The sequence below is a fragment of the Phyllobates terribilis genome, unplaced genomic scaffold, assembly GCF_046119375.1.
Source record: "Phyllobates terribilis strain yellow unplaced genomic scaffold, ASM4611937v1 Scaffold_3__8_contigs__length_932513732, whole genome shotgun sequence".
Lineage (NCBI taxonomy): Eukaryota > Metazoa > Chordata > Amphibia > Anura > Dendrobatidae > Phyllobates > Phyllobates terribilis.
This window is the reverse complement of record NW_027362763.1, coordinates 155,506,633-155,533,543: the sequence shown is the minus strand read 5'-3', so window position 1 is coordinate 155,533,543 and position 26,911 is coordinate 155,506,633. Positions and strand designations below refer to the sequence as shown.

The 26,911-nt window shown below is 45.0% G+C and overlaps 1 protein-coding gene across 3 annotated transcripts; it reads right to left on the bottom strand.

Annotated features, from left to right (window-relative positions):
* Positions 1-1,863: 1,863 nt before the first annotated feature.
* ADI1 (acireductone dioxygenase 1) lies at positions 1,864-15,873 on the bottom strand. Of its 3 annotated transcripts, XM_073674207.1 has the most exons (6): positions 15,637-15,775; positions 14,982-15,136; positions 6,283-6,402; positions 3,806-3,985; positions 3,415-3,530; positions 1,864-2,425 (listed from the first exon to the last, which is right to left on the bottom strand). In XM_073674207.1, the coding sequence occupies exons 2-6, from the start codon at positions 14,994-14,996 to the stop codon at positions 2,416-2,418; spliced, it is 441 nt and encodes a 146-aa protein (XP_073530308.1). In that variant the 5' UTR covers positions 14,997-15,136; positions 15,637-15,775; the 3' UTR covers positions 1,864-2,415. The 3 variants fall into 3 exon arrangements, with proteins under 3 accessions (XP_073530308.1, XP_073530305.1, XP_073530307.1); XM_073674204.1 differs by lacking the exon at positions 14,982-15,136 and having other exon boundaries at positions 15,637-15,873; XM_073674206.1 differs by lacking the exon at positions 14,982-15,136 and having other exon boundaries at positions 3,403-3,530; positions 15,637-15,872.
* Between the last annotated feature and the right edge of the window lie 11,038 nt (positions 15,874-26,911).

Below are 26,911 nucleotides of genomic sequence, written 5' to 3'. Positions count from 1 at the left end.
ACATTCCTCACATGTATTAAAGCTGTCAAACAGTCGCAAATCATGCATACGGGAGTGATTCAAACATAACACAGAGCAGCTGTAAATACTCGGTGCTCGCCTGAGCACTCTCTGCAAAAAGGTTAAAAGAACATACTTGCTCATCACTAGTGGACAGCCATTTTCAGGTCTCTCCAGAGATGCTCAATTGGGTTTAGGTCAGGGCTCGGGCTGGGCCAGTCAAGAATGGTCACAGAGTTGTTCTGAAGCCATTCCTGTGTTATTTTAGCTGTGTGCTTAGGGTCATTGTCTTGTTGGAAGATGACCCTACAGCCAAGTCTGAGGTCCAGAGCACTCTGAAAGAGGTTTTCATCCAGGATATCTCTGTACTTGGCCGCATTCATGTTTCCTTCAATTGCAACCAGTCGTCGTGTCCCTGCAGCTGAAAAACACCCCCATAGCATGATGCTGCCACCACCATGTTTCACTGTTGGGATCGTATTGGACAGGTGATGAGCAGTGCCTGGTTTTCTCCACACATACCGCTTAAAATTATCATCAAAAGGTTATATTTTCGTCTCATCAGACCAGAGAATCTTATTTCTCATAGTCTGGGAGTCCATCATGTGTTTTTGAGCAAACTCTATGTGGGCTTTCATATGTCTCGCACCGAGGAGAGGCTTCCGTTGGGCCGCTCTGCCATAAAGGCCCGACTGGCGGAGGGCTGCAGTGATAGTTGACTTTGTGGAACTTTCTCCCATCTCTCTACTGCATCTCTGGAGCTCAGCCATAGTGATCTTGGGGTTCTTCTTTACCTCTTTCACCAAGGCTCTTCTCCCACGATTGCTCAGTTTGGCTGGACGGCCAGGTCTAGGAAGACTTCTGGTGGTCCCAAACTTCTTCCATTTAAGGATTATGGAGGCCACTGTGTTCTTAGGAACTTTGAGTAATGAAGAAATTCTTTTGTAACCTTGGCCCGATCTGTGCCTTGCCACAATTCTGTCTCTGAGCTCCTTGGGCATTTCCTTTGAGCTCATGATTCTCATTAGGTCTGACATGCACTGTGAGCTGTGAGGTCTTATATAGACAGGTGTGTGCCTTTCCAAATCAAGTCCTATCAGTTTAATTAAACACAGCTGGACTCCAATAAAGGAGTAGAACCATCTCAAGGAGGATCACAAGGAAATGGACAGCATGTGACTTAAATATGAGTGTCTGAGCAAAGGGTCTGAATACTTATGACCATGTGATATTTCAGTTTTTCTTTTTTAATAAATTTGAAAAAATTCCTACATTTTTTTTTCAGTCAAGATGGGGTGCGGAGTGTACATTAATGAGAAAAAAAATGAACTTTTTAGAATTTACCAAATGGCTGCAATGAAACAAAGAGTGACAAATGTAAAGTGGTCTGAATACTTTCCGTACCCACTATCTCTCTGTCAAAAAAAAAAAAAAAATTGCATGTCAAAAGAGACATGGCTGAAAATACACCTTTGAGCCAACATTTTTGTAAGTCAAGGTGTTTTAAATGTATACAAAAGTGTCTAAAGAAAGGCAACAGCTACCTTCCAGCATAAGACACTGAGAAATTTGTTAAAATCAGTGGAATTTTTTATTTTTTTTTCTAAATTGCAGCAAGATCGATTATGGCGTTTTTGCAGCTATTTTTGTCCATAGGCTTACACATGTGCCCTAAAAAAAAATAAAAAAAAATATATATATGTCTCAAATGTCCGCAAATAACACCACCCAAAAAAACATTAAAATTCATGGAGATTTTGGCACAGCACTTATAGGTAACATTAGGTGACAGCAGGGAAACCTCAATAAAGGGCACTGGGGCAATAATGAACAAATCAAAAACCCCTTCCAGGAAGAACAGGATTTGGTCTCAAAAACTACCGTAAACCTTTATTATAATCATTATTTTTTAGCATTTCACAGCAGGAGGATTAGTTGCCCGGTCTGATATTTGTGCAGTGTCTGGGAATTGATATTGATTTGAACAAAGACGTACAGGAAAGTGAGGATTTATCACAAAGTAATTACCGCAGGCCCCGGCTGTAGATTGATCTCTGCATCCTACGGCGCAGGCACCGGGAGCTGCATTTCCTGATCGCTTTCTTGCAGGGCAGTGTCTCTATAAGAGCAGCCACATAGCAATCAGCAGAACAGAATTACTGGTTTTTTAATAATATATTATTTTTACAGAATTACATCTGAGATTGGCTAGGACCCTGTATACATGATACAGAATACATAACCCGCTGAATTAAGCTGCTATTTGATCTCTGGGATGTGCCTAACTCTTCTCCGTACATCTTGGCAAACAACCGGGTGTTTTTTGCATGTATGATCCCATCTTGCGAAATATGGAAATATCCAACAGGCCCTCGGGGTCCTAGCTCTTCTATGGGATCCAATTCAATTAGAAAATCAACAGGTCCTGGAAAAAAAAAAAAAAGAGGTTGTATAGTATCCGCTTCCATGAAGAAACTATTCCTTGGGTTGTCTGTGGTATTGTAGTTCATCCCTATTCGCTTTAAAGGGTTAATCCGTCCCCCCTCAGATCTACAAATGACTGCAGCCTTGTGTGCACAGCCATCATCACAGCCTAGCCTAAACATTAAAGGGGTATTCCCATCTCCAAGATCTTATCCCAATATGTAGTAGGTGTAATAATAATAATAATATTAGCAAATACCTCCAATTAAAAATGTAGAATAGTTCTCCTAAATGTCGTTTACCTCATGTGCAGGGCATTGTAATACCTTAGGTATCCATGGTTACGACCGCTCCTATAGTGACAGTTAGTTGTTAGTGGTCGTAACCATGAATACCTAATCTACTGCAATGCCCTGCACATGGGGTAAGCGACATAGTTCTCCTGATAACCCATACTACATTTCTAATTGGAGGCATTTGCTAATATTAGTATTACACCTACTACACATTCGGATAGGATCTTGGAGATGAGAATACCCCTTTAAAAAGGTAAAACAGGTGTCGGATACCAGCTGGTCACACGCGTGAGCTGGCAGATATTTGTAGATGTGACCTCTTGATTTGGAAGTGAGATCACGTCTATAAATATCTAAATGTAACATTCTGTTTAGATTTTTCTGCTTTTTCTTTTCAATTATTTCACACATTGAGCCCTAATAAAGTCATTAGAGACCTCATGCAGCATTTCAACATCTAAATACACTTTTTAGATATCCCTATAAAGTCTATAGGGACCAAACGAACACTTAAGACATTGGACAGTCAGCAAGTTATTAAAAGGACATGTCCTCTTTAAAGTAACACAAGGAAATACTATACAGCCCTTACAGCGAGGCACTGTGAAAGGTTCACATGTTTGTTTGACCCTATTTTACATACTGTACATATAATTGAATTAAAAAGATGTTTTTATTATACCAAGACTTTTACACTGTCTGAGACAAATATGTAAGATATTTGGTGCGAGCCTCAAAGTCATCCGCAGGCCGGTTATATGGGGTCCACACTGGTTCTCCGACAAACAATCTCATTGCTTTCACGTAGTTCTAGAAAGAAGAAAAGGAGGGACGTTAGCAGAGGAGTAATGACCCAACTCGTGGGAATAATCATGCCATGACCTGTGTGTTAAGATAGGCACTCTACTCATCATGCATCTCTACCATTACACCTATCGTCTCTGGAAGTAATGAAGATAAAAAGAACCACAAAAAAAGACCATGATGACCTTCATATCTTACTATGTGCAGTTCTCAACTCTAACCATGAAGTTACATTTCCCTCAAGGTATTCTAGACCCAAACGATAGGGCAGTACCACACACTTTCTCATCCAGTGTAAAGCGGTGGTAGATGCCTGCTGGAAGTGTTATCATGTCTCCTTTTTCCATGGAGATCCTAATCCATCGTTCCTGCTTATCCCGCACATCAAAGTAACCGCTTCCTTCCAGGATGTAGCGGATCTCGTCATCCAGATGCAAGTGTTCTTCATAAAATATCTTCAGCTGGAAAATAGCAGAAGAAAGCTTACCATGTCAGAGATAAGAGAGCCTGCAAATAGCACCTTTAAGACTGGGTTAAGCAGCCATATAAAAAATAAATAATAATAAATCGGCCAACCAGGTCTGCAAAATGCAGGCAGGAGGGTCTCCATGTGCTCATCTGAATTGCTGATGGGTGCGGGAGCCACTGTCAGTAGCATACACAATGCGGCAGCATTTTCCACACTCAAGTGCACTAGTACATTGAATACACTTGGTCCCTATGTGGTCTATTGCACACACGACCCAAGAAAATGCTTGTCTAAGCAAACCCTAACTCTGGAGGACCCACAAGTTCTTGGATTACGCAGAGAGACCAATGAATTGAATGGGAACCATGTAATGCTTACTTTTCACTGAAGAGGTGCTGCAAGAAAATGGAATAGTTGTCTTTAGGTAATGAGTTGAGGACAGAGGAGCATCTTTAAGAAGAAGTTACAGGTCTGTGAGCGTCAGAAATCTTGCTTGTTTGTAATTGACCAAATACGTATTTTCCACCAAAATGTGAAAAAAATTTCTTTCCAAATCAGACAATGTGATTTTCAGGATTTGTCTCTCATAGTTGAGGTCTACCTATGATGTCAATTACAGGCCTCTCTCATCTTTTTAAGTGGGAGAACTTGCACAATTGGTGGCTGACTAAATACTTTTTTTCCCCACTGTATAGATTTACATTTCTATCACCTGTTTGCCCATATTAGAGGTCAGATAAGTGCCAGGGGGTGACAGATTCCCTTTCAAGACTGGCGTGCTAAATACCAATCTTAGTAAATTGGGCTGTTTTTATTTAGGTAATGAAAATAAAATGAGGAAATGTATTAAATAATAATAATAATAATCATTTCCACCTGTGTTGAGATGTTCCAAGACCTGTAATGTTTTAATGTTTCGATGAGGCTTCTTTTTTTTTGGTTTGGCGAGTTTACGGTTTTACGGATAACATTATGGGTATATACAATGTTTTCATCACTTGTTACTGTATTTTCTTTGCCATGTTACAAAAAACAAAAAAACCACAAATCTGGCATTTCATTTTTTTCTCTTTACGGCATTTACTGATCAGGTTAATTAATTTCATATTTTGATAGACTGGTGCTCTACACACGTGGCGATACCAAATACGTTTTCTTCATTTTTAAATGGGGTAAAAAGGAACCGGTATGCCAATGTTGGAAAAGGTGTAAAAAAATACAATTTTTCTTAACACAAAGTTTGGTCATTTTTATTGCATTTTTGAGAGAGGTTTGCAGACCAGAAAATGGCAAATTTATAGTTTATTTTTTTTCTTTACAACACTTACCATTTATACTGTCTCGCTCTGGGGTCATGATACTGTGTGGGCACAGGCCATTGATCAAGGTACAGTTATTCTTATTATACTTAAAGGAACTGTCGAGGCTTGAGGTTCAAGTTTGTAGTCACTCTGAGTGCAGTTTTGTGAATACTGACTGCATGCACACTGCGCGCCGTCAGGATTCTCCATTGCCGGCACCATGAGCAGTCGATTTGCATACTTCCGGCCACATTACGACTGCACGTGTCCGATCTCGCTCAATTCACTTGTATTAAGCGAGGCCGGGCACGTCTAGTCGGCACGTGACTGAATGCATGCAAAACACAAACTTGGGGTCATGTGCCCGCCCGCTCCCGGAGAATCCTGACAGTGTGCAGTGTGAGGATTCTTAAGTCTGAACTCACATAAAGTGACTGCAGACTTGAAACCCAAGCCTGGATCATCCCTTAAAGGCTGAGTAAGTGGAGCAGTATAATGTTTTCTATAAACTTTATAATAAGCAGAAAATTCTATAGTTTTAATCTGCTGTTACAGATAAGAATACAGGTTACAATAAGCGTAACATGTTCTGGTGGTAGCAGCGAGTCACAATGTTTAATTCTGCTCAATATTAAGTGATAAATTACTAATAATCAGAATTAAATTTGGCCTGTTGGTTCGGCCCTCCACAAAAGTCAGTGTTTCTCATGTGGCCTGTTGGGAAAATTAATTGCCCACCCCTGGTGTACAAAGCAACATCAGATGATAGCTGGCGAGCTGAGGGTCAGCCTGGTTGTCTATAAATCACTGTTCTCATGGAAGATTTAGGAAACTGAAAACATTATAATATCAGCAAAACATCTGAGAAATAGTCAATGTTTCAGAAGAACTGACGCTCGTTCTTAATGTCTGGAGTACGGGATGCATCATGTTGTCACCGCACCTGCAAGCTGCATCCTCTCCACTGAAGCCAAGGACAACAATTTACCTTCTGCTCATAATTGGGCAGCGTGTCTTTATGTATGGTGATTATATCCATCCAAGAGTAATTATTTTCTTTGCGAATCTTGGCCAGCTCTGGATCTGTCTCATAATTATCAGCATCCAACTGGTGAGGGGAAAAAAAAAAAAAGAGAAAAAAAAAAAAATACTGAAAAAAAAAGTACAAACATATGTATCACTGTGAGCGTAACAGAGTGCCGCGTCCAAATAACGTCTCGGTGACAGATGTTACTGGGGCAGGTGGTGGGGGTGAGCGAAAAAAGACAGAAAATACATATTACAAGGAATCACCATTCTACAAGTGGCACCAAATCCCCGACATACTTCTATATGACTATGACAATCATTATCATTTTTCCGTCTAGTACCCTATGACAATACAAATTTTTTCTTTTCTACATTATACCCAGATGGATTAAATGATGTTATAGAGGGTATATGACATATAAAATAAAGATTGACAGATATATATATATATATGTGAATGAAATATCGAAAAGTTGTATTTGGTATTTGGAAATGGCTATAATATGAAAAAAGAAAGGGTTTTAAATTGTCAATGTATATGTTTGTAGGATTTTACATTTTTGTATGAAATCCAACTTTTAGTAGGTTTACTAACATACCGTCCAGTGTTCTCATCAGCTCCCAGATTTCTGTAGCAAACTGAATTGAAAGAGAAATGGAGTGATCCACTGATTGGATCTACATGCAGAACCTCAAGACACCAAATAGGTGAGTGGATTTATACTGAGTATATACCCTTGGAATCTAACTACTACACTTACTACCTGCGCTTCCTATTTTCTCTCCCTATAATCCCCTCTTGTTTCACTGCAGATAGCTGGATCCATACAGTATGTAATAAGCAAACTGTCAGGATTCCTCTCTGTTGCCTGCCTGCGGTTGTCAAGTGACTGCAAATATGCAATTTGCAAATTAACAGTTAAGTGCTGACTAACACCTTTTCCTGAATGGAACACAGAGAGGCGGATCAGCACATGACCGCCAGTTTGCAAATTACAGTGTCAGGATTCAGTAATCCCTTTAAAATACAATAATAAAAAATCTCTCTTTGAGCACAGTTTCAGCGCCCTTCATCTCAGTTCTAATGCAATATCCGCATTGGGCTACAATAATTGTTATAGGGTGGGTGTAATAGAGTTATCTTTATTTAGGGCTTGGTGTGTCTGAAAAAAATAAACCACAGCACACTACCTCTTCTCAGTGCTGCAGGTCCCTCCCTCTGCTCTCCTGATAGAGATCGATCTCAATATATAGAGGTGAAAGAGAAACAAACAAAAAGAGAATGATGAAAGAAATAAATGAGTGATGAGATACACATATAAAGAAGGAAAGAAAAAGAGATCAAGCAAAAGAACAAAAAAAAAAAAATAAAACAGTGAAAGAGAAAAACAAGGGAGATAGAGGGAAAGAAGGGGAAAGAAAGAAGTGCTAAACTAGTTTTTTTGTACCAGTACTCTTTTTTTTTACGGATAAAACTCGTACCTATGAAAGTCTGGGGCTGTTAAAATTTCCATGATTGTTTGCGGACCGAAAAATACGTACAAAATCACGGCGACATGTCTGATATTGATCTGAGCGTCGGATCAAAAATGGCAATGAAAGTCTATGGGTCCATGAAAAGAATCGGACAGCACTTGGGTGCCATCAGTTTTTCAAGAGCTAATAGATAGGAGAAGGTGGAAAAACATTTTTTTTTTTTCTCATCAGTGAAAAACAGACGACACTGATAACAGAGTCTCTGGACTTGTCTCCTCCCATCGAGTACATATGGGACGTCCTTTGTCTATTGCAAGGAAGCTGCCAGCAGCAGATCTTGATGAAGTGCAGCCTAAGTGCATTCAGCGAAGCAGAACATTCTTTGACAACCATTAATAACCTCTTTGATTGCAGCCAAGGCTGTAAGTGCATATATTTCTGCATGAGACACTAATATTTGATATGGACTAGAGTTGTTAACAAAAATGTATTTCCATTTTTTTCAACATTTGCATATCAGTAACAGGTCTATCCATCCTGTGATTTCCAGAATTCCACGACTTTTCCTTCTTGGCGTTTCAGTTGTTCTGGAATATTGATGAGTATGTATACTGGAATATCACAATAATGTAGTATATTGTAAAAAACGCGGGTCTCCAATGAAGCTCAGCCTGTGCTTCACAGGAGTGCCAAGGTGGAAGTGACAGCCTCCGTCACCAGACTGCCATGTGATCACGTCGATGGGAAAAAGGGAGCTGATGTGCATTAGTACCGTAAAAGCCGCTGCCAGAGATCAACACAGGCATGTAGATGGTGAACAGCAGCGATCACAGCCCAGCTCTGCCTGCTGCTGTTAGACAATGGAGGGAGCTCAGATCCTGTGACCCCTCCACACATGTAACTAGGGGCCGACGTACCTGTTTGTCATTATGTGTTAAGGGGTTAATAAGGATCTTTGATGCTTCCCATAAAAAAGCATCATTTTTAAACAGGACCCATCAATTGTCATAAATATGTTTCTTTTCTTCTTTTTTTTTTTACCTCTTGCTCCTGCGCTCCTCTGTTCCAGAGATATGGCCACTTCTTTCTTGTATGTAAATCTGGTCTCATTAGTCAAGAGGGCGTGGTCCTTATGAATACGCCCACAAAGAAGAATCCATTTGACTAGCAAGACTAGATTTACATACAAGCAAGTGAAGACTCAGATGGCCGTATAACTCGGACGAGGATCGCAACGTAATGCTCGGACTGGCCGTCGGCCTGACCTGAGCTCAACAGCAAGCATTTTGCAGCTTGCACTACTTTCTTCTGGGTGTCGAATCAGACTATGGGTGTGCAGAAAAAAAAGAAAATCGGATCCCATGCGGAACAACCGGGATTAAGGATACTTTGCAATTCTTTAACAGAGGAAACTGTATTAGGTCTTGTAAACTAATACTGCTGTATTAAAACGGATTACATACGGATATATTTTCATACAGTCGTGTGAACTGTTGATGAACTGTGTGGACTGTAAACTTTGGTCATTTATTAATCAAGTTCATCAATAAGTGACAGGAGAATTTTACTGTGCCAGAGATCAGGCTGCTCAGAAATCAGTCACTGAAATTTCCAAAACGTTCTGGGTTGTTATGATCGGGAATTTTTTTAAAAAACAAAGCACCCTGAAACTTTGTAAACCTTCAAGTCACTCATCGTGCAAATCATCACGCTTCCAAGAGACGCAACTCCAGTACAGCAGCGGCATTGTGTGTCTAGGTCTTGTATGAGGAACTTGGGTCCTAGTGATATAAATGCTTATTTAAAATAAAAATAAAAATCACTTGTAAAAATTTTTTAACTTTTTTTTTGTGTTAAATAAGTGTTTGCAAAAAAACATAAGAAAAGTGCAATAATAAAACACGTTGGCTCGAATTCAGCCTTTGTAATATATTACTACAGCACATTTCTAACCGGTCTACTGCTGTGCCACACCCGAGGGCAGAAACTATTACTTTGGGTACACACACACACATATATACACACACACACACACACATATATATACACACACACACACATATATACACACTCTAACAAAAAAGTAAATAAATGGTTGCACATTAGTTGCAAGGACACTTTTTTTTTTTTGCAGTCAAACATCATCGTCCATGTTCCGTTTCTCTTTGTAGAAAATGTTGAAACAACGTGGGCAGTAAATTATGACGGAGCCATGATGCCAGGTAACTGGGAACTCCAGCTAATGAGGCATCAAAGGCAAATTCATTTATTAAATGTGGTTGTTCACACTCAATTACTTGGCATCCTGAAGCTAAAGTAGGAAGGTCGTTATAAATCACGGAGACGTTCCACGCAGGATTCTTCCCTGAAAGCAGATTTGTTGAATCTCCTTTTTACTGCCGATCCTGTACCGGTTATTGGGGGGAGGGGGGTTTATTCTTGGCGATTCGCATTACTCTGAATTTTTTGCAATCAGAATGGTCGCCAGTGAAACCATGAGCATTTCATGCACTGGGTGACCCATTGCTCAGACACACGGTCATTGAGCCAAGCATGAACTAGATGGTTATTAGCCACTGATTTGTTGGGCAAATCATAAAAAAAAACAATTGTCCACAAAGGACCCAACAAAAATCTGATTAAATTTCTAAGTGTGTATTTGAATTTTCACACTCTGGAGCAAGCAAAAAATAAAAAAGCCCATCCAATATTTATCAGGTGCCCATTCATCATGTGCGTCATTGTTTTTGTCTTGTCTTCCTTTTTTGCACCCATCAAAAATGGGAGAACAATGTTTTTTTGAACTGGCAAAAAAAAAATCAAAGCTGCTTTTAATTTTGTCTCTTTTGGGGCCTAAAAAGTGGCACAATCCTCTCAACAAGCTTTCAAGTGTCACGCACTTGTCTTTAACTTTGCAAAACCAAAACATTTGATTTAGTACTCCACTATTGGAGTAAAGGACAACTGATCGATAATTTTTCCGATATTTGAAAAACAAATTAGTTAAAAATATCTCGATAACAAAAATGAAGCCCATAAAGCTGGAGAGGGGGCAAACAAAAATCAAGGAAAGGCAACTTAAAGGGGTTGTCCAGTATTTTATAATGATGGCCAAACCTTAGGATAGGTGAGGTCGGTGAGGAAGCGACACCTGGCACCCCCACCAATCCGTTATTCCTAGTACCGGCCGGGTAAGCTCAGTTGCTAAGGTGGATCTGCAGTACCAGATGCGGCCACTATACAGTTGACGGAGCGGTGTAGTTCTGCGCCACAACTGATTACATTCAGTCGCTGCTGGCACTGGGAACAAGCTGTCGGCTGCCGCACCACCACCAACCTCCTAAGGATAGGCCATCACTACAAAGTAGAGGACAACCCCTTTAAAGGAAAGGCTCAAATTAAATAACGAGAAGGTACAAATAAAAAGAGAAAAAAAAAAAGTCAGACGCATGCGCCCTGGAGACCTGTGCCAGTGTGCCCTGATCATTTGCTCTGCAGAGAACACAGACGTGGTGGTCTCCTGATCTGGAGACAGCCCTGACTCATATCATGTGTCTTGGCTCCCAGCACAAAAAAAAAAAATATATAGCATGAAAAAAAAAACTTTGTCCTCATTTTGGAAAGATACAATGAGAAAAGTGAAAAGGCAACAATTTATTAACCATTTCAGGACTGACCTATTTTGGGCCATCAGGACAAAGTGTTTTTTTTTTTTTGTTTTTTTCAGCTGTGACACTTTTATTTTAACCTTACTGTAGCCATATGAGGGCTTGTTTTTTTTTTGGGGGGGGTGAGTTGTAATTATCAGTGGCAAAATTATTCTGGAGTATTTATAACTTATTGGCCAACTTTTATCAACTCTTTATGGGAATAGAAAAACAAAACAATGCATACCATTGTGTGGTACATACAACTTTTTCATTTTTTATTCCATTGTGTAGGCAGCAGAATGAACAACACATCGATTCACTTTTTTTTTTCTTAAAGGGCTCATTTAGACGTCCGATTTTTCAACGTACGGGAAAAACGGACCAATTATTCTGATCAGATTGTGGTCCGAGTGTCATCCGAAAAAAAAAAAAAAGTTTCTCCAATTACAGTCTGTGAAAACTCGTGCCCTCGGATGTCCTTCGAGGGCGGTCCAATTTTTTCATGGCCCCACTGACTTGCGTTGCCGTTGCATTGGTTTTTTTATGTTTTACTACTTTTGCAGCAACAAAACTTTTTATACCAGTTTTTTTTCAGGGGGGGGGTGATCATATTTCAGAGCTATAATTTTTTTCACTTTTTGTTTACAGACCTGTCATAAGGACTTGTTTTTCGCATAACCAGCTGAGCTGCTGTAACTTTTATTGGTACCATTTTGGGTTGCATGCAACTTTTTGATCAATTTTTTTTTTGTGAGGAGGGATAAACATAAAAAGCAATTCAGGCATTACTTACATTTTTTTTGCAGTGTTCATCGTCCGAAACAAATATCTAAGTAGTTTTATACTACGGGTTATCACGAATGTGACTGACAAGTAGCAGCCATCAGACTCCACCTCTGGCAAAATGTCATTGTTAGACCTCCCACTTCTATGGTAGCCCAGTGGCACCCCACAATCACGCTGTGGGGGTGCCGATGGGCAGACAGAGGAAGCAACTTCTCTCTGTCAAAGTCTTTATATACAACATGGTGCAGTAAATAACCCTTCACCATAACACACATGCACAGCGAGGTGTGTAAAGGGGTTAAAGAAGCACTCCTGACAAAAATGTAATCCCCTACACCAGGGATGTCAAACTCAAACACACAGAGGGCCAAAATGAAAAACTTGGACAAAGTTGCCAGCCAACCAGTATACAGTATAATGGGCCCCACATAGTCCTCCATACGGAATAATGGGCCCCACATAGTCCTCCATACGGAATAATGGGCCCCACACAGTCCTCCATACGGAATAATGGGCCCCACACAGTCCTCCATACGGAATAATGGGCCCCACACAGTCCTCCATACGGAATAATGGGCCCCACACAGTCCTCCATACGGAAAAATGGGCCCCACACAGTCCTCCATACGGAATAATGGGCCCCACACAGTCCTCCATACGGAATAATGGGCCCCACACAGTCCTCCATACGGAATAATGGGCCCCACACAGTCCTCCATACGGAATAATGGGCCCCACACAGTCCTCCATACGGAATAATGGGCCCCACACAGTCCTCCATACGGAATAATGGGCCCCACACAGTCCTCCATACGGAATAATGGACCCCACACAGTCCTCCATACGGAATAATGGACCCCACACAGTCCTCCATACGGAATAATGGGCCCCACACAGTCCTCCATACGGAATAATGGGCCCCACACAGTCCTCCATACGGAATAATGGGCCCCACACAGTCCTCCATACGGAATAATGGGCCCCACACAGTCCTCCATACGGAATAATGGGCCCCACACAGTCCTCCATACGGAATAATGGGCCCCACACAGTCCTCCATACGGAATAATGGGCCCCACACAGTCCTCCATACGGAATAATGGGCCCCACACAGTCCTCCATACGGAATAATGGGCCCCACACAGTCCTCCATACGGAATAATGGGCCCCACACAGTCCTCCATACGGAATAATGGGCCCCACACAGTCCTCCATACGGAATAATGGGCCCCACACAGTCCTCCATACGGAATAATGGGCCCCACACAGTCCTCCATACGGAATAATGGGCCCCACACAGTCCTCCATACGGAATAATGGGCCCCACACAGTCCTCCATACGGAATAATGGGCCCCACACAGTCCTCCATACGGAATAATGGGCCCCACACAGTCCTCCATACGGAATAATGGGCCCCACACAGTCCTCCATACGGAATAATGGGCCCCACACAGTCCTCCATACGGAATAATGGGCCCCACACAGTCCTCCATACGGAATAATGGGCCCCACACAGTCCTCCATACGGAATAATGGGCCCCACATAGGGGTGACCGTTTTGGTGTCGCAGGCCACATATAATCTTCCTTCGGGTCCGATTTGGCCCGCGGGCCAGATTATGACTTGTATGCCTTACACCTTTGTAAATGTTTCAGCATTAAAACACTTAAGGTATGTGCCCATGGCGTCATTTAGATGCCAGTGGCGCCGCAGAGGTTTCGCCACGTCAGGGAAACGCTGCCGGTAGTTTCCGGAGGCGGCTTCGCTGTCATTCTGTCATTCGTCGTTTTGACGTTGCGGCCTGTTACGTTCATTTTAGGAGGATCTTTTGCAGCAACGGAAAAATACATTTTGTGCACACAGCCTTACCGATCACCGTCTTCCCCGGTTTCACCACTTATGGTCTACACATAAATCCCTGTGATTTGCCAGTCTCTCTTTTTTTTTTTTTTAAAGTGATATGACCCAGAAGACGACCAGAGTGACGCTGGAAATCAGGGAAAGATGGCGATCTGCAGCATTTATATATAACTCCAGTAGATTACAGACATAGTAAGGATTAGGGGAGAACATTTATGTTAGAGCTTCTTTAAGACATTTTGTTGACAAATCTTTGAGAGCGTTCAGATGTTTTTTTTATTAATGTACGGGGAAAAAATAAATAAAAAAATCACCAAGGTCTGAATGAGAACTTACACAACTACTGAAACTGCAGAAAAGCCAAAGAGAAGGATCTGCGAGTGAGTGATGTCCTATATCCAACCTACCCAGCTACACACCCATCCCTCACATCTGCCATCAAGGGAAAGGAGTCGTACAGATTCGATGTCAGCGCTGGGGCCGGTGATTGCAGACACGTGGCACCTTCTTTCTCTTTTCTCTCTAAACTCTAGATTCCATAATAAGCAACTTTGCTAAAATCCTAAATGTAACATCCCGGCATGGTGGAAGTGCAACCAGCACGGTACCACGACAAAGAAAGTTGCAAAAAAAAAATAAATCTGACTTTCTTTTGTGGCTTGCATGTATTGGTCACCGTGACTAACAGGTGGCAATGCCAGTCCATTCACCTACAGCAATGTAGCACCGGCATAGAGCTTATTTTTGGATATGCCACGGCCACAGTTGCTCTGTAGCCCCAACCTTAAAAGGGGTCGCCCCCTGTCAGTTAATCTTTGTCCCTGAGAGCAGTTTGGTCTAAAAAAAATTAAATAATAAAAAAAAAATAATATGCGCTATACTCACGGTCCCCAGGTCCATGATGTCTCTCTGCTGCTTCCGCTGTCTGCTCAGCTAACGTCCTGTCAACAGCGTGGCAAGCAGTGTAGATGCAACACCCCGATCACAGCCACTGATTCCCAGACACCAGGAGCAGCAGCAGCACAGATTTGTGAGTGGACCTGGGGACGGTGAGTAGAACACTTTGTTTTTTTTTATACCAAACAGCCCCTTTAATGCACATACGAAAAATATGTGGCAAATATGAAACTAATTTTGCCCATTACGCAGCACGTACAGATTGTCCTGCAGATTTGAGGAGAGATTATCAGGATATATAGTTTCCTAGATTCGTCGCATATTTCACCGTCAGCCAGAAACGGCTATAAGATTTATAAAAACTAGAACAAAAGTAGAAGCAACCAATCAGATAATTGCCTTCTCTCCTTCTTGCGCACACTGGCATCTCATTGGTTGCTTGGAATACAGCCGCTTTTTAATTGGATAACGGTTCCTCAACAATGTTAACCTTTAACAGGTGGCCAATCAGAGTCCTGCTTTTATGTTTGCCATACAGTATAGCTTCATGAAAGGGGAGCTCTGATTGGCTGCAGTGGACGGGACCATTATTTATACAGGGGTCGCTATGCTCAGCGACATCACACGTGTTCCCGACTCTCACCTTGTAGTAGTACACTCCCAGCTGCTGCAGCTCCTGCTCTGACGCCGGCTGGTTAGGCTGCAGCTGGTGCGATTTCCTCTGGTCCTCTGCAGAGTCATCCATAAACCAAGCCTGCACCATTTCGCCCCGGGATCCTGTCACACACAGTCAGAGACGAGAGGAAATACTTACCTGAAGTATCGCCCTCTACATCAAACTAGTGAAATAACGGAAATGTCGCTTGTAACTAAGGAGCCATTTCATTGGTTACCACAGGCAGCACCGGAAATGTCGCTGATAAATAAGGGAGCCATTTTGTTGGTTAGCAGACACGCAGCAATGGAAGTGTCGCCGATCACAAGGGAACCATTTTGCTAGTTCCAAACACGCAGAACCGGAAGTGTCGCCGATAACAAGGGAGCCATTTTGTTGGTTCCCAGACACGCAGCACTGGAAGTGTCGCCGATATTAAGGAGTCCATTTTGTTGGTTACTGCATACACAGCACCGGAAGTGTCGTCGTCTAGGAGCTGGACGGCCATAATATTGGTTATCATTATTCTTTGGAGGGGCATAAGTATAACCAATCACAGCACAGCTTTCAGTTTGTATTCTGCTGGTTGCTATAAATACATAATGTAATCTTGCAATGCTGTTTCTTTGATGAGGCGGTCAGCATCACTCCATTCACTGTCATTACTTGTGACTTTGACAATTGAGGGATGTGATCATGTTATCTTGCACCATCCCAGTGTGATGGTCACAGCTGCTTATACTGGACCTGTTCTTGGAGTAACACCAGAGGTCAGGGTGCAGGTTCATGCGCCATTTTCCCCTTGTCGGTATATAGGGTCACTCAGATAATAAAGCTCTATCACAACTATGGAGGAGGCGACTTATGTCCTAGTATTCAATATACAACACTAGAAATAACCAAAGTTATTAGAACAAAATATATATGTGGGTGTTATCCCCAAAAAGTATAACTAACAACAAGAATGGCAAGAACACCAAATAATCAATAAAAATATTTTTATTATATCAGAAATATAAAAACTGCATCATGGCAGAACGATAAAAATATATAAAATAGGGGAAAAGAGACAAGAAAAATCACAGGAAAACGTATATAAAGTGGGTATAATTAATTGGTATCAATTGCACAATAACATGATAACATAGTGAATCAGAGTTAGAGGTAGTGCAAAAAATGATTGTAAAATTAACACATATGTCTCAGTGGCCCTATAAGATGTAATGCCCTTAATATTCACAGTGGCCTATACGTATGGGGTTATTACTATATTAGTGGACCTACACAGTGACATATAATGCATATGTATTAGAAACCTCTTAAGAATGTATCACAATGTAGATTATCAATAAATAAGTGTGATAATACCAGATATAGCTGTCCCAATGCTCCATTGTACGTTTTGCCAGGTGGCTTTCTCAAGGTAAAAACTTGAAGGTGTGAACTGGAACATAAATTGATGTGCATGCAAAATATAAATGCATGTTCACACAAGGCCATTAAACAAAGAGAAACCAAAGACAAGAAAAATACCCAAATAATTCAAAGTAAATATATAAATCGCACAGTGCAAAAATAATAATAAATAATAAAGGGTATTTAGTTAACATAATTTTGATCAAAATAATGTAAAAGCTGTCCCGCCACTTCACGGCATCCCTTGTGGGACAGTCCTAACTCTAATATTAAAAACCTTACCATTTGTCAAGTGACATACATATGGACAAGGGCAGAGAGACTGGATCCCTGGTGCAAGCTTAAAACCGAGGCAGGATCAGCGTCCCAGCCCAGACAAAGGGCTGGATCCCTGCTTGCACCAGGGATCCAGTCTCTCTGCCCTTGTCCATATGTATGTCACTTGACAAATGGTAAGGTTTTTAATATTAGAGTTAGGACTGTCCCACAAGGGATGCCGTGAAGTGGCGGAACAGCTTTTACATTATTTTGATCAAAATTATGTTAACTAAATACCCTTTATTATTTATTATTATTTTTGCACTGTGCGATTTATATATTTACTTTGAATTATTTGGGTATTTTTCTTGTCTTTGGTTTGGCTTTCTCAAGGTGTATAAAATAGTCAGAAAGTGAGGGTATATATATTTCCATTCCACCAATCACAACAAAGGTGTCCAGCTGTCCAAATTCATGTAAAACCTGTCTCATAGGATCAGGTCAATGTTCCAATGTAAGAGATAGTCTCATTGGTGGGGCAGGGAAAATGACTCAGGTGTGAGGAATAATTATAACGTAAGAGACCAATTACTATGCACTCCAGTCCAGAGCGCACACTGGAAAGCACGCCGGAAGTAACCCCTTGTGCGTGGAGGAGCGCACCGGAAATGATGTGGAGTGGACATATATATACCCTCACTTTCTGACTATTTTATACTCCTTGAGAAAGCCACCAGGCGAAACGTACGTTGGAGCATTGGGACAGCTATATCTGGTATTATAACTCTTATTTATTGATAATCTGCATTGTGATACATTCTTAAGAGTTTTCTAATACATATGCATTATCTGTCACTGTGTAGGTCCACTAATAGTTATAGTAATGACCCCATACGTATAGGCCACTGTGCATATTAAGAGCATTACATCTTATAGGGCCACTGAGACATATGTGTTAATTTTACAATCATTTTTTGTACTACCTCTAACTCTGATTCACTATGTTATCATGTTATTGTGCAATTGATACCAATTAATTATACCCACTTTATATAAGTTTCCCTGTGATTTTTCCTGTCTCTTTTCCCCTCTTTTATATATTTTTAATCTTCTGCCATGATGCAGTTTTTATATTTATGATATAATAAAAATATTTGTATTGATTATTTGGGAGTTTTTGCCATTCTTGTTGTTATTTGCCCTAGTATTCTATTTAAACTGTAGCATCGGTGTCTCTGCCCCTTGTCAGGCAGAGACACCGCCGCGGTCCTGCTCCGGCATCTTCCGGCCTCCCTGCTGCTGCTGCTGGTGCACGCAGCTTCCGTGGCACTGTGCTTAGGGCGCGCGCGCGCGCGCTCCCTTCCTCTTAAAGGGGCCGCGCGCACCGTCCTAAAGAGTCTCCGGACAATGGCCAGAGGACTTTCTCTATAAAAGGCACCTCCTCCAATATGGAGGTGCCCGTGCAAGGTTGTTGCTCTGTTATACTTACTTTGCTTCAGCCCTCCGGTCCTCTGCAAGTCAGTCCTGTCCGCCACTCTGTTCTGCAGTCCAGTCCGCCAGTCTGACTACTTTCCAGCCCGACAGTCTGCCTACAGTCCAGTCCGCCAGTATGTCTTTTGGCTCTGCCCGCCTGCTTACCTGGAAGCACCTGCCTGTTACCTGCCGTGCCCGCTTGCCTGCTTACCTGGAAGCACCTGCCTTTACCTGCTGTGCCCGCCTGCCTGCTTACCTGGAAGCACCTGCCTGTTACCTGTTGTGCCCGCCAGCTTGCCTACCCGGAGCACCTTTCTGGTTATCAGCGGACTCACCTGCCTGTCTACCCGGACCACCCGTCAGCCTGCCTGCCGCGCTCTTCCACTGTACCGGTCAGTTCCTGCCATCTAACCCGTGGGAGTCACCTGCTCTCATACAAGGTCGGTCCCAGAGTGGCACCTGGTCCCTCTACTCGGTCCTTCCCTGGTTCACAGAGTCGACTAAGCCGCCGTGCTACCTTGGTCAGGCCGATTAGATACTTAGTCATGCCCCTCTGGTCCCTCCTTGCACCGCAGCACAGAGATTCCACCACCGGGATCCGTAACAGTTTGCACGGGTCATGGAACCCGGTGGCTCCCAGGCTCCTTCGCTTTCTGACCTGTACCAGGAGGTTTCTCGTCAGAGATCCCAACAGGAAACTATCCTGACCTACCTGCGGTCTGTCAACTCCCGCCTGGACACGCTGTCCATCCCACCTGTGTCCGTCTCGAGCCGAGCGGCACCCGCTCCGGCAGCGCCTCAGCCTACTAGTGTCATGGCATCCGACCCTGGTCCCCGGCTCTCTGCGCCCCCACATTTCGGTGGTGACCCTGTCTTATGTCAGGGTTTTCTAAACCAGTGCACGCTGCACTTTGAACTCCTGGCACATCAGTTTCCCTCTGACCGGGCTAAGGTGGCGTTCATCATGTCTCACATCATCAGGGAAGCATTGGCATGGTTAAACCGTCTATGGGAGAGAGAGGAGCCCCTGGTGTCCGATCTTCCGGCTTTCCTCACTGCCTTCCAGAAGGTCTTCGATGAGCCCGGACGAAAGACTTCTACTGCCTCCTCTCTTCTCCGTCTCCGCCAAGGGAGTCTCACCGTGGGCCAGTATGCCATACAGTTCTGTACCCTCGCTTGCCTGGAACAACGAGGCCCTGGTGTCCACCTTCTGGGAGGGTCGTTCCGGACAGATCAAGGATGAGCTAGCCGGTCGTGACATCCCTTCCACCCTGGACGACCTGGTATCACTAGCTACCCGGATTGACATCCGTTTCTTGGAACGAGTTAAGGAGACTACCCGGGAGAGAAGATTTCCTCGTCTCGCTCCTGTATTCCAGAAACCTGCCTCCCAACCAGCAATTCCCCGGGCACACTCGCCCGAACCCATGCAAATTGACCAGACCAAGATGGTCAAGTCTCGCCAAGAGACGCGCCGAGCCGAGGGGAGTTGCTTCTACTGTGGCAGTATTGAGCATCTGATCCGTTCCTGTCCGGTGAAGCCAGGAAACTCCAGTGTCTAGGACCGCTCGGAGAGGTCGTCCTAGGCAAGAGTAAATCCTCTCCGTCCTTGACTCTATCTGTTTCCATTTCCAGTGGTGAGACCCGATTCTTTGAGACTGCCCACCTGGATTCCGGAGGCGCTGGGAATCTCATTTCTCAGGCCCTGGTGGAGCGGTATCAGATTCCTACCAAACGTCTGGCCGAACCATTGGCAGTCGCTTCCGTGGATGGGAGACTCCTTCCAGAGACCATCTTGCTCGTCACAGAGCCAGTAACCCTTCAGGTGGGAATGCTGCACTCGGAGAGGATCTCCTTTCATGTGCTATCCGGACTCTGTCACTCCCTATTGCTAGGTCTACCCTGGCTACAGAGACATGAACCTGTCCTGAATTGGCGATCTGGTGTGGTGCTCCGTTGGGGGCAGGATTGCCACGAGACCTGCCTGGTTCCAGTTCGTCCGGCTCGACCTCCGTCTTCTCCCGCTAATCTACCTGGTCTGCCGGCACCCTACTGGTCCTATGCGGACGTCTTCGTCAAGAAGGAAGCTGAGACGCTACCACCTCATAGGCCGTATGATTGCCCAATCGACCTGGTACCCGGTGCTTCTCCTCCCCGCGGGCGTATCTACCCCTTTTCGCTGGCTAAGACCCGGGCCATGTCTGAGTATATTCAGGAGAATCTTGCTAGGGGATTCATTCAGAAATCTACTTCTCCGGCTGGAGCAGGATTCTTCTTCGTTAAAAAGAAAGACGGCTCACTACGGCCATGTATCGACTACAGGGGCCTTAACCAGATTACCATCAAGAATAAGTACCCCCTACCTCTCATCTCGGAGTTGTTCGACCGCCTTAAAGGCGCGAGGATCTTCACCAAGCTCGATCTTCGTGGGGCGTACAATTTGGTCCGGATCCGCCAAGGAGACGAGTGGAAGACGGCATTCAACACCCGGGACGGTCACTATGAATACCGTGTGATGCCCTTTGGTCTCTGTAATGCTCCAGCCGTCTTCCAGGAGCTGGTTAACGACATCTTCCGAGATCTCTTGTATTCTTGCGTAGGTGTGTTCCTGGATGATATCTTGGTCTTCTCTCCGGATCTGCCCACACACCGGAGGAATGTTCGTCAGGTTCTGCTATTGCTCCGGAAGAATGGTCTCTACGCATAATTTGAGAAATGTCTCTTCGAGCAGACTTCCTTTCCGTTCCTGGGATATATTATCTCCGAGACTGGTCCTCGGATGGACCCCAGAAGGTTTCTGCCGTCTTAAAATGGCCCCGACCGGAGGGGTTGAAGGCGATTCAGCGATTCCTGGGCTTCGCAAATTATTACCGCCTCTTCATCCCTCATTTCTCCTCTGGGCCGCTCCCATCTCCGTGCTCACCTGTGACGGAGCAAATCCCAAGGAATGGTCTTCCAAAGTGGAGGAGGCCTTTGTCTTCCTAAAACAAGCCTTCTCCTCCGCTCCTGTGCTACACCGTCCGTATTGCAACAAGCAGTTCTTCCTGGAGGTTGATGCTTCCTCCTCCGGAGCGGTGCTCACCCAGAAATCCCCGTCATGGAGAATGGTAACCTCCGGCTTCTTCTCCAAGCTCTTCTCCTCATCCGAGCGCAACTACTCCATAGGAGATCGTGAGCTGCTTGCCATCAAATTGGCGCTGGAGGAGTGGCGCTACCTGCAGGAGGGGGCTCTGCACCCGGTAATCATCTACACAGACCACAAAAACCTGGCCTATTTACAAAACGCCCAGTGACTCAATCCTCGTCAGGCTCGGTGGTCTCTGTTCTTTGCCCGATTCTGCTTTACTCTACATTACCGCCCTGCGGACAAGAACATTAAAGCCGACGCTCTGTCCCGCTCATTCCTGTCCTCCGACCAAGAGGAAGAGCCTCTGCATATCATCGACCCCTCCAGAGTAATGACTGTGGCCCCGTTTGACCTGTCTCGTCTTCCTCCCGGTAAGACTTTTGTAGCTGTTCCGGATCGTAAGAAGGTTCTTCTCTGGGGTCATTCGTCCAAACTAGCCGGCAGGTAAGAGGAAGACCTTCCTGCTCATCGCCCAGTATTACTGGTGGCCCTCTCTACGCAAGGATGTTGCGGATTTCATCATGGCTTGTTCCTCCTGTGCCCGTAACAAAGTTCCCAGGTATCTTCCCACTGGCCATTTCCTGCCTCTACCCGTACCTTCCGCCCCGTGGCAACACATAGCTATGGACTTTATTACAGATCTCCCTGTTTCTGCCGGTTGTAATGTCATTTGGGTGGTCGCTGACCGCTTTTCTAAAATGGCCCACTTCATCCCTCTGCCTGGTCTCCCGTACTCATCTGTGCTGGCTAAGGACTTCATCCATTACATCTTTCGTCTCCACGGCCTTCCCCTCCACATTGTGTCTGATCGCGGGGTTCAGTTCACTTCACGCTTCTGGAGAGCTGCGTGTAAGCTGCTGGATGTCACCCTGAATTTCTCCTCTGCTTATCATCCCCAGTCCAATGGTCAAGTGGAACGTATCAACCAGGTCCTTACCAGCTTTCTCCGGCATTTCGTCAATGCTCACCATAACGATTGGGTTGAGCTCCTGCCCTGGGCCGAGTTCTCCTATAACAACTATGAGAATGAGTCTTCTTCCAAATCGCCGTTCTTTGTGGTCTACGGTCAACACCCCCGGATTCCATTTCCCATGTCCGCTTCTGTGGACAATCCTGCCACGGAGTCTCTGGTCAGCGAATTTTCTACTATTTGGGAAAACACTAGATCCGCACTTCTTCTGTCCTCTGAGTGGATGAAGAAACATGCCGATAAGAGGCGTCTGTATCCGCCTCAGTTCCGTCCGGGAGACAGGGTCTGGCTCTCCTCCAAACATGTTCGGCTCAAAATACCATCGTATAAGTTGGGTCCGCGGTTCATCGGCCCGTTTGAGGTTCTCAAGCAAATCAATCCCGTGGCTTACAAGCTAAAACTCCCGGCAACCTTATGGATTCCCAACTCCTTCCACGTATCTCTCCTCAAACCAGTTGTTCTTAATTCTTTTTCTGATGATCCAGGTACCACTCCAGTTCTAGTCTCTGCTGAGGACATCTATGAGGTAGAGAACATTTTGGCCACCAAAAGGGTAAGAGGAAAAACCTTTTTTCTGGTGGATTGGAAGGGGTTTGGCCCGGAGGAGAGGTCTGGGGAACCCAGGGAGAACATCCATGCCCCTCTTCTTCTTAAAACATTTCTTGCTGGCCTAAAAAAGAAGGGGCGTAAAGGGGGAGGTACTGTAGCATCGACGTCTCTGCCTCCTGACAGGCAGAGATGCCGCCCCCCTACCGCCGCGATCCAGCTCCGGCGTCTTCCGGCCTGCCTGCTGCTGCTGCTGGTGCACGCAGCTTCTTGGCTCTGTGCTTAGGGCACGCGTGCGCGCTCCCTCCCTCTTGAAGGGGCCGCGCGCGCCGTCCTAAAGAGTCCCCGGCCAATGGCCAGAGGACTTTCTCTATAAAAGGCACCTCCTCCAATATGGAGGTGCCCGTGCAAGGTTGTTGCTCTGTTATACTTACTTTGCTTCAGCCCTCCGGTCCTCTGCAAGTCAGTCCTGTCCGCCAGTCTGTTCTTCAGTCCAGTCCGCCAGTCTGACTACTTTCCAGCCTGACAGTCTGCATACAGTCCAGTCCGCCAGTCTGTCTATGGGCTCTGCCCGCCTGCTTACCTGGAAGCACCTGCCTTTTACCTGCCGTGTCTGCCCGCCTGCTTACCTGGAAGCACCTGCCTGTTACCTGCCGTGTCTGCCTGCCTGCTTACCTGGAAGCACCTGCCTGTTACCTGCCGTGTCTGCCTGCCTGCTTACCTGGAAGCACCTGCCTGTTACCTGCCTTGTCTGCCTGCCTGCTTACCTGGAAGCACCTGCCTGTTACCTGCCGTGTCTGCCTGCCTGCTTACCTGGAAGCACCTGCCTGTTACCTGCCGTGCCCGCTTGCCTGCTTACCTGGAAGCACCTGCCTTTACCTGCCGTGCCCACTTGCCTGCTTACCTGGAAGCACCTGTCTGGCTATCAGCCGAATCAGCGTGCCTGTCTACCCGGACCACCCATCAGCCTGCCTGCCGTGCTCTTCCGCTGTACCGATCAGTTCCTGCCTTCTGACCCGTGGGAGTCACCTGCTCTCATACAAGGTCGGTCCCAGAGTGGCACCTTGGTCAGGCCAAGTAGATACTTAGTCACGCCACTCTGGTCCCTCCTTGCACAGCAGCACAGAGGGAAGGACCGAGCAGAGGGACCAGGTGCTACTCTGGGCCAGACCTTGTATGAGAGCAGGTGACTCCCACGGGTCAGAAGGCAGGAACTGACCGATACAGCAGATGAGCACGGCAGGCAGGCTGACGGGTGATCCGGGTAGGCGGACTGGCAGACACGGCAGGTAACAAGCAGGAACCTCCACGTAGGCTGGCTGGTAGGCACGGCAGGTAACAGGCAGGTGCTTCCAGGGAAGCGGGCTGGCAGGCACGGCAGGTAACAGGCAGGTGCTTCCAGGTAAACAGGCGGGCAGGGCCTGTACTCAGAGTGTCGGGCAGGAGAGTAGACAAGCTGGCGGACTGGACAGGTAGTCAGGCTGGCGGACTGGACTGGTAGTCAGGCTGGCGGACTGGACTTGTAGTCAGGCTGACGGACTGGACTTGTAGTCAGGCTGGCGGGCTGGACTGGTAGTCAGGCTAGCAGCGGGAACTGAGGACTGAAGCCGTTTAACACACAAAGCTACAACATTGCACGGGCACCTCCATTTTGGAGGAGGTGCCTTTTATGCCGGGCGGGGAGCGCGGCATAAGAGGGACGGCCTCTCTGCCTGTCAGGGGGCAGAGACACCAATACTACAGATATCTATTGTAAATTCTACAAAAGCTCAGAAACCGGCGAATCCTCGCAGCGCACAGTGCATGTCCTGGGGGGAGTCAAAAGTCTAAAGTCATAGACTGCAGACTTTTCATTTTAGACTGGACAGTATAGACCTCCATACAGTATTATGGGTACCACATAGTCTTCCATACAGTATTATGGCCACCACATAGTCCTCCATATAGTATTATGGGCACCGCATAGTCTTCCATACAGTATTATGGGCACCACATAGCCCTTCATACAGAATTATGGACACCACATCGTCCTCCATACAGTATTATGGGCCCCACATAGTCCTCCATACAGTATTATGGGCCCCACATAGTCCTCCATACAGTATTATGGGCACCACATAGTCCTCCATACCGTATTCTGAACCCTACATAGTCCTCCATACAGTATTATGGGCACCACATAGTACTACATACAGTATTATGGGCACTACATAGTCCTTCATACAGTATTATGGGCCCCACATAGTCCTCCATACAGTATTATGGGCACCACATAGTCCTCCATACCGTATTCTGAACCCTACATAGTCCTCCATACAGTATTATGGGCACCACATAGTCCTCCATACAGTATTATGGGCCCCACATAGTCCTCCATACAGTATTATGGGCACCACATAGTCCTCCATACCGTATTCTGAACCCTACATAGTCCTCCATACAGTATTATGGGCACCACATAGTACTACATACAGTATTATGGGCACTACATAGTCCTCCATACAGTATTATGGGCCCCACATAGTCCTCCATACAGTATTATGGGCCCCACATAGTCCTCCATACAGTATTATGGGCACCACATAGTCCTCCATACCGTATTCTGAACCCTACATAGTCCTCCATGCAGTATTATGGGCACCACATAGTACTACATACAGTATTATGGGCACTACATAGTCCTTCATACAGTATTATGGGCACCACATAGTCCTACATACAGTATTATGGGCACTACATAGTCCTCCATACAGTATTATGGGTACCACATAGTCTTCCACACAGTATTGTGGCCACCACATAGACCTTCATACAGTATCATAGCCACCACATAGTCCTCCATACAGTATTATGGGCCCCACATAGTCCTCCATACAGTATTATGGGCCCCACATAGATCTCCATACGGTATTATGGGCACCACATAGTCCTCCACACGGTATTATGGGCCCCACATAGTCCTCCATACAGTATTATGGGCACCACATAGTCCTACATACAGTATTATGGGCACTACATAGTCCTCCATACAGTATTATGGGTACCACATAGTCTTCCATACAGTATTATGGCCACCACATAGTCCTCCATACAGTTTTATAGCCACCACATAGTCTTCCATACAGTATTATGGGCACTACATAGTCCTCCATGCAGTATTATGGGCACCACATAGTCCTACATACAGTATTATGGGCACTACCTAGTCCTCCATACATTATTATGGGTACCACATAGTCTTCCACACAGTATTGTGGCCACCACATAGTCCTTCATACAGTATCATAGCCACCACATAGTCCTCCATACAGTATTATGGGCACCACATAGTCCTCCATACAGTATTATGGGCCCCACATAATCCTCCATACAGTATTATTGGCACCACATAGTCCTCCATACAGTATTATGGCCACCACATAGTCCTTCGACAGTATCATAGCCACCACATAGTCGTCCATACAGTATTATGG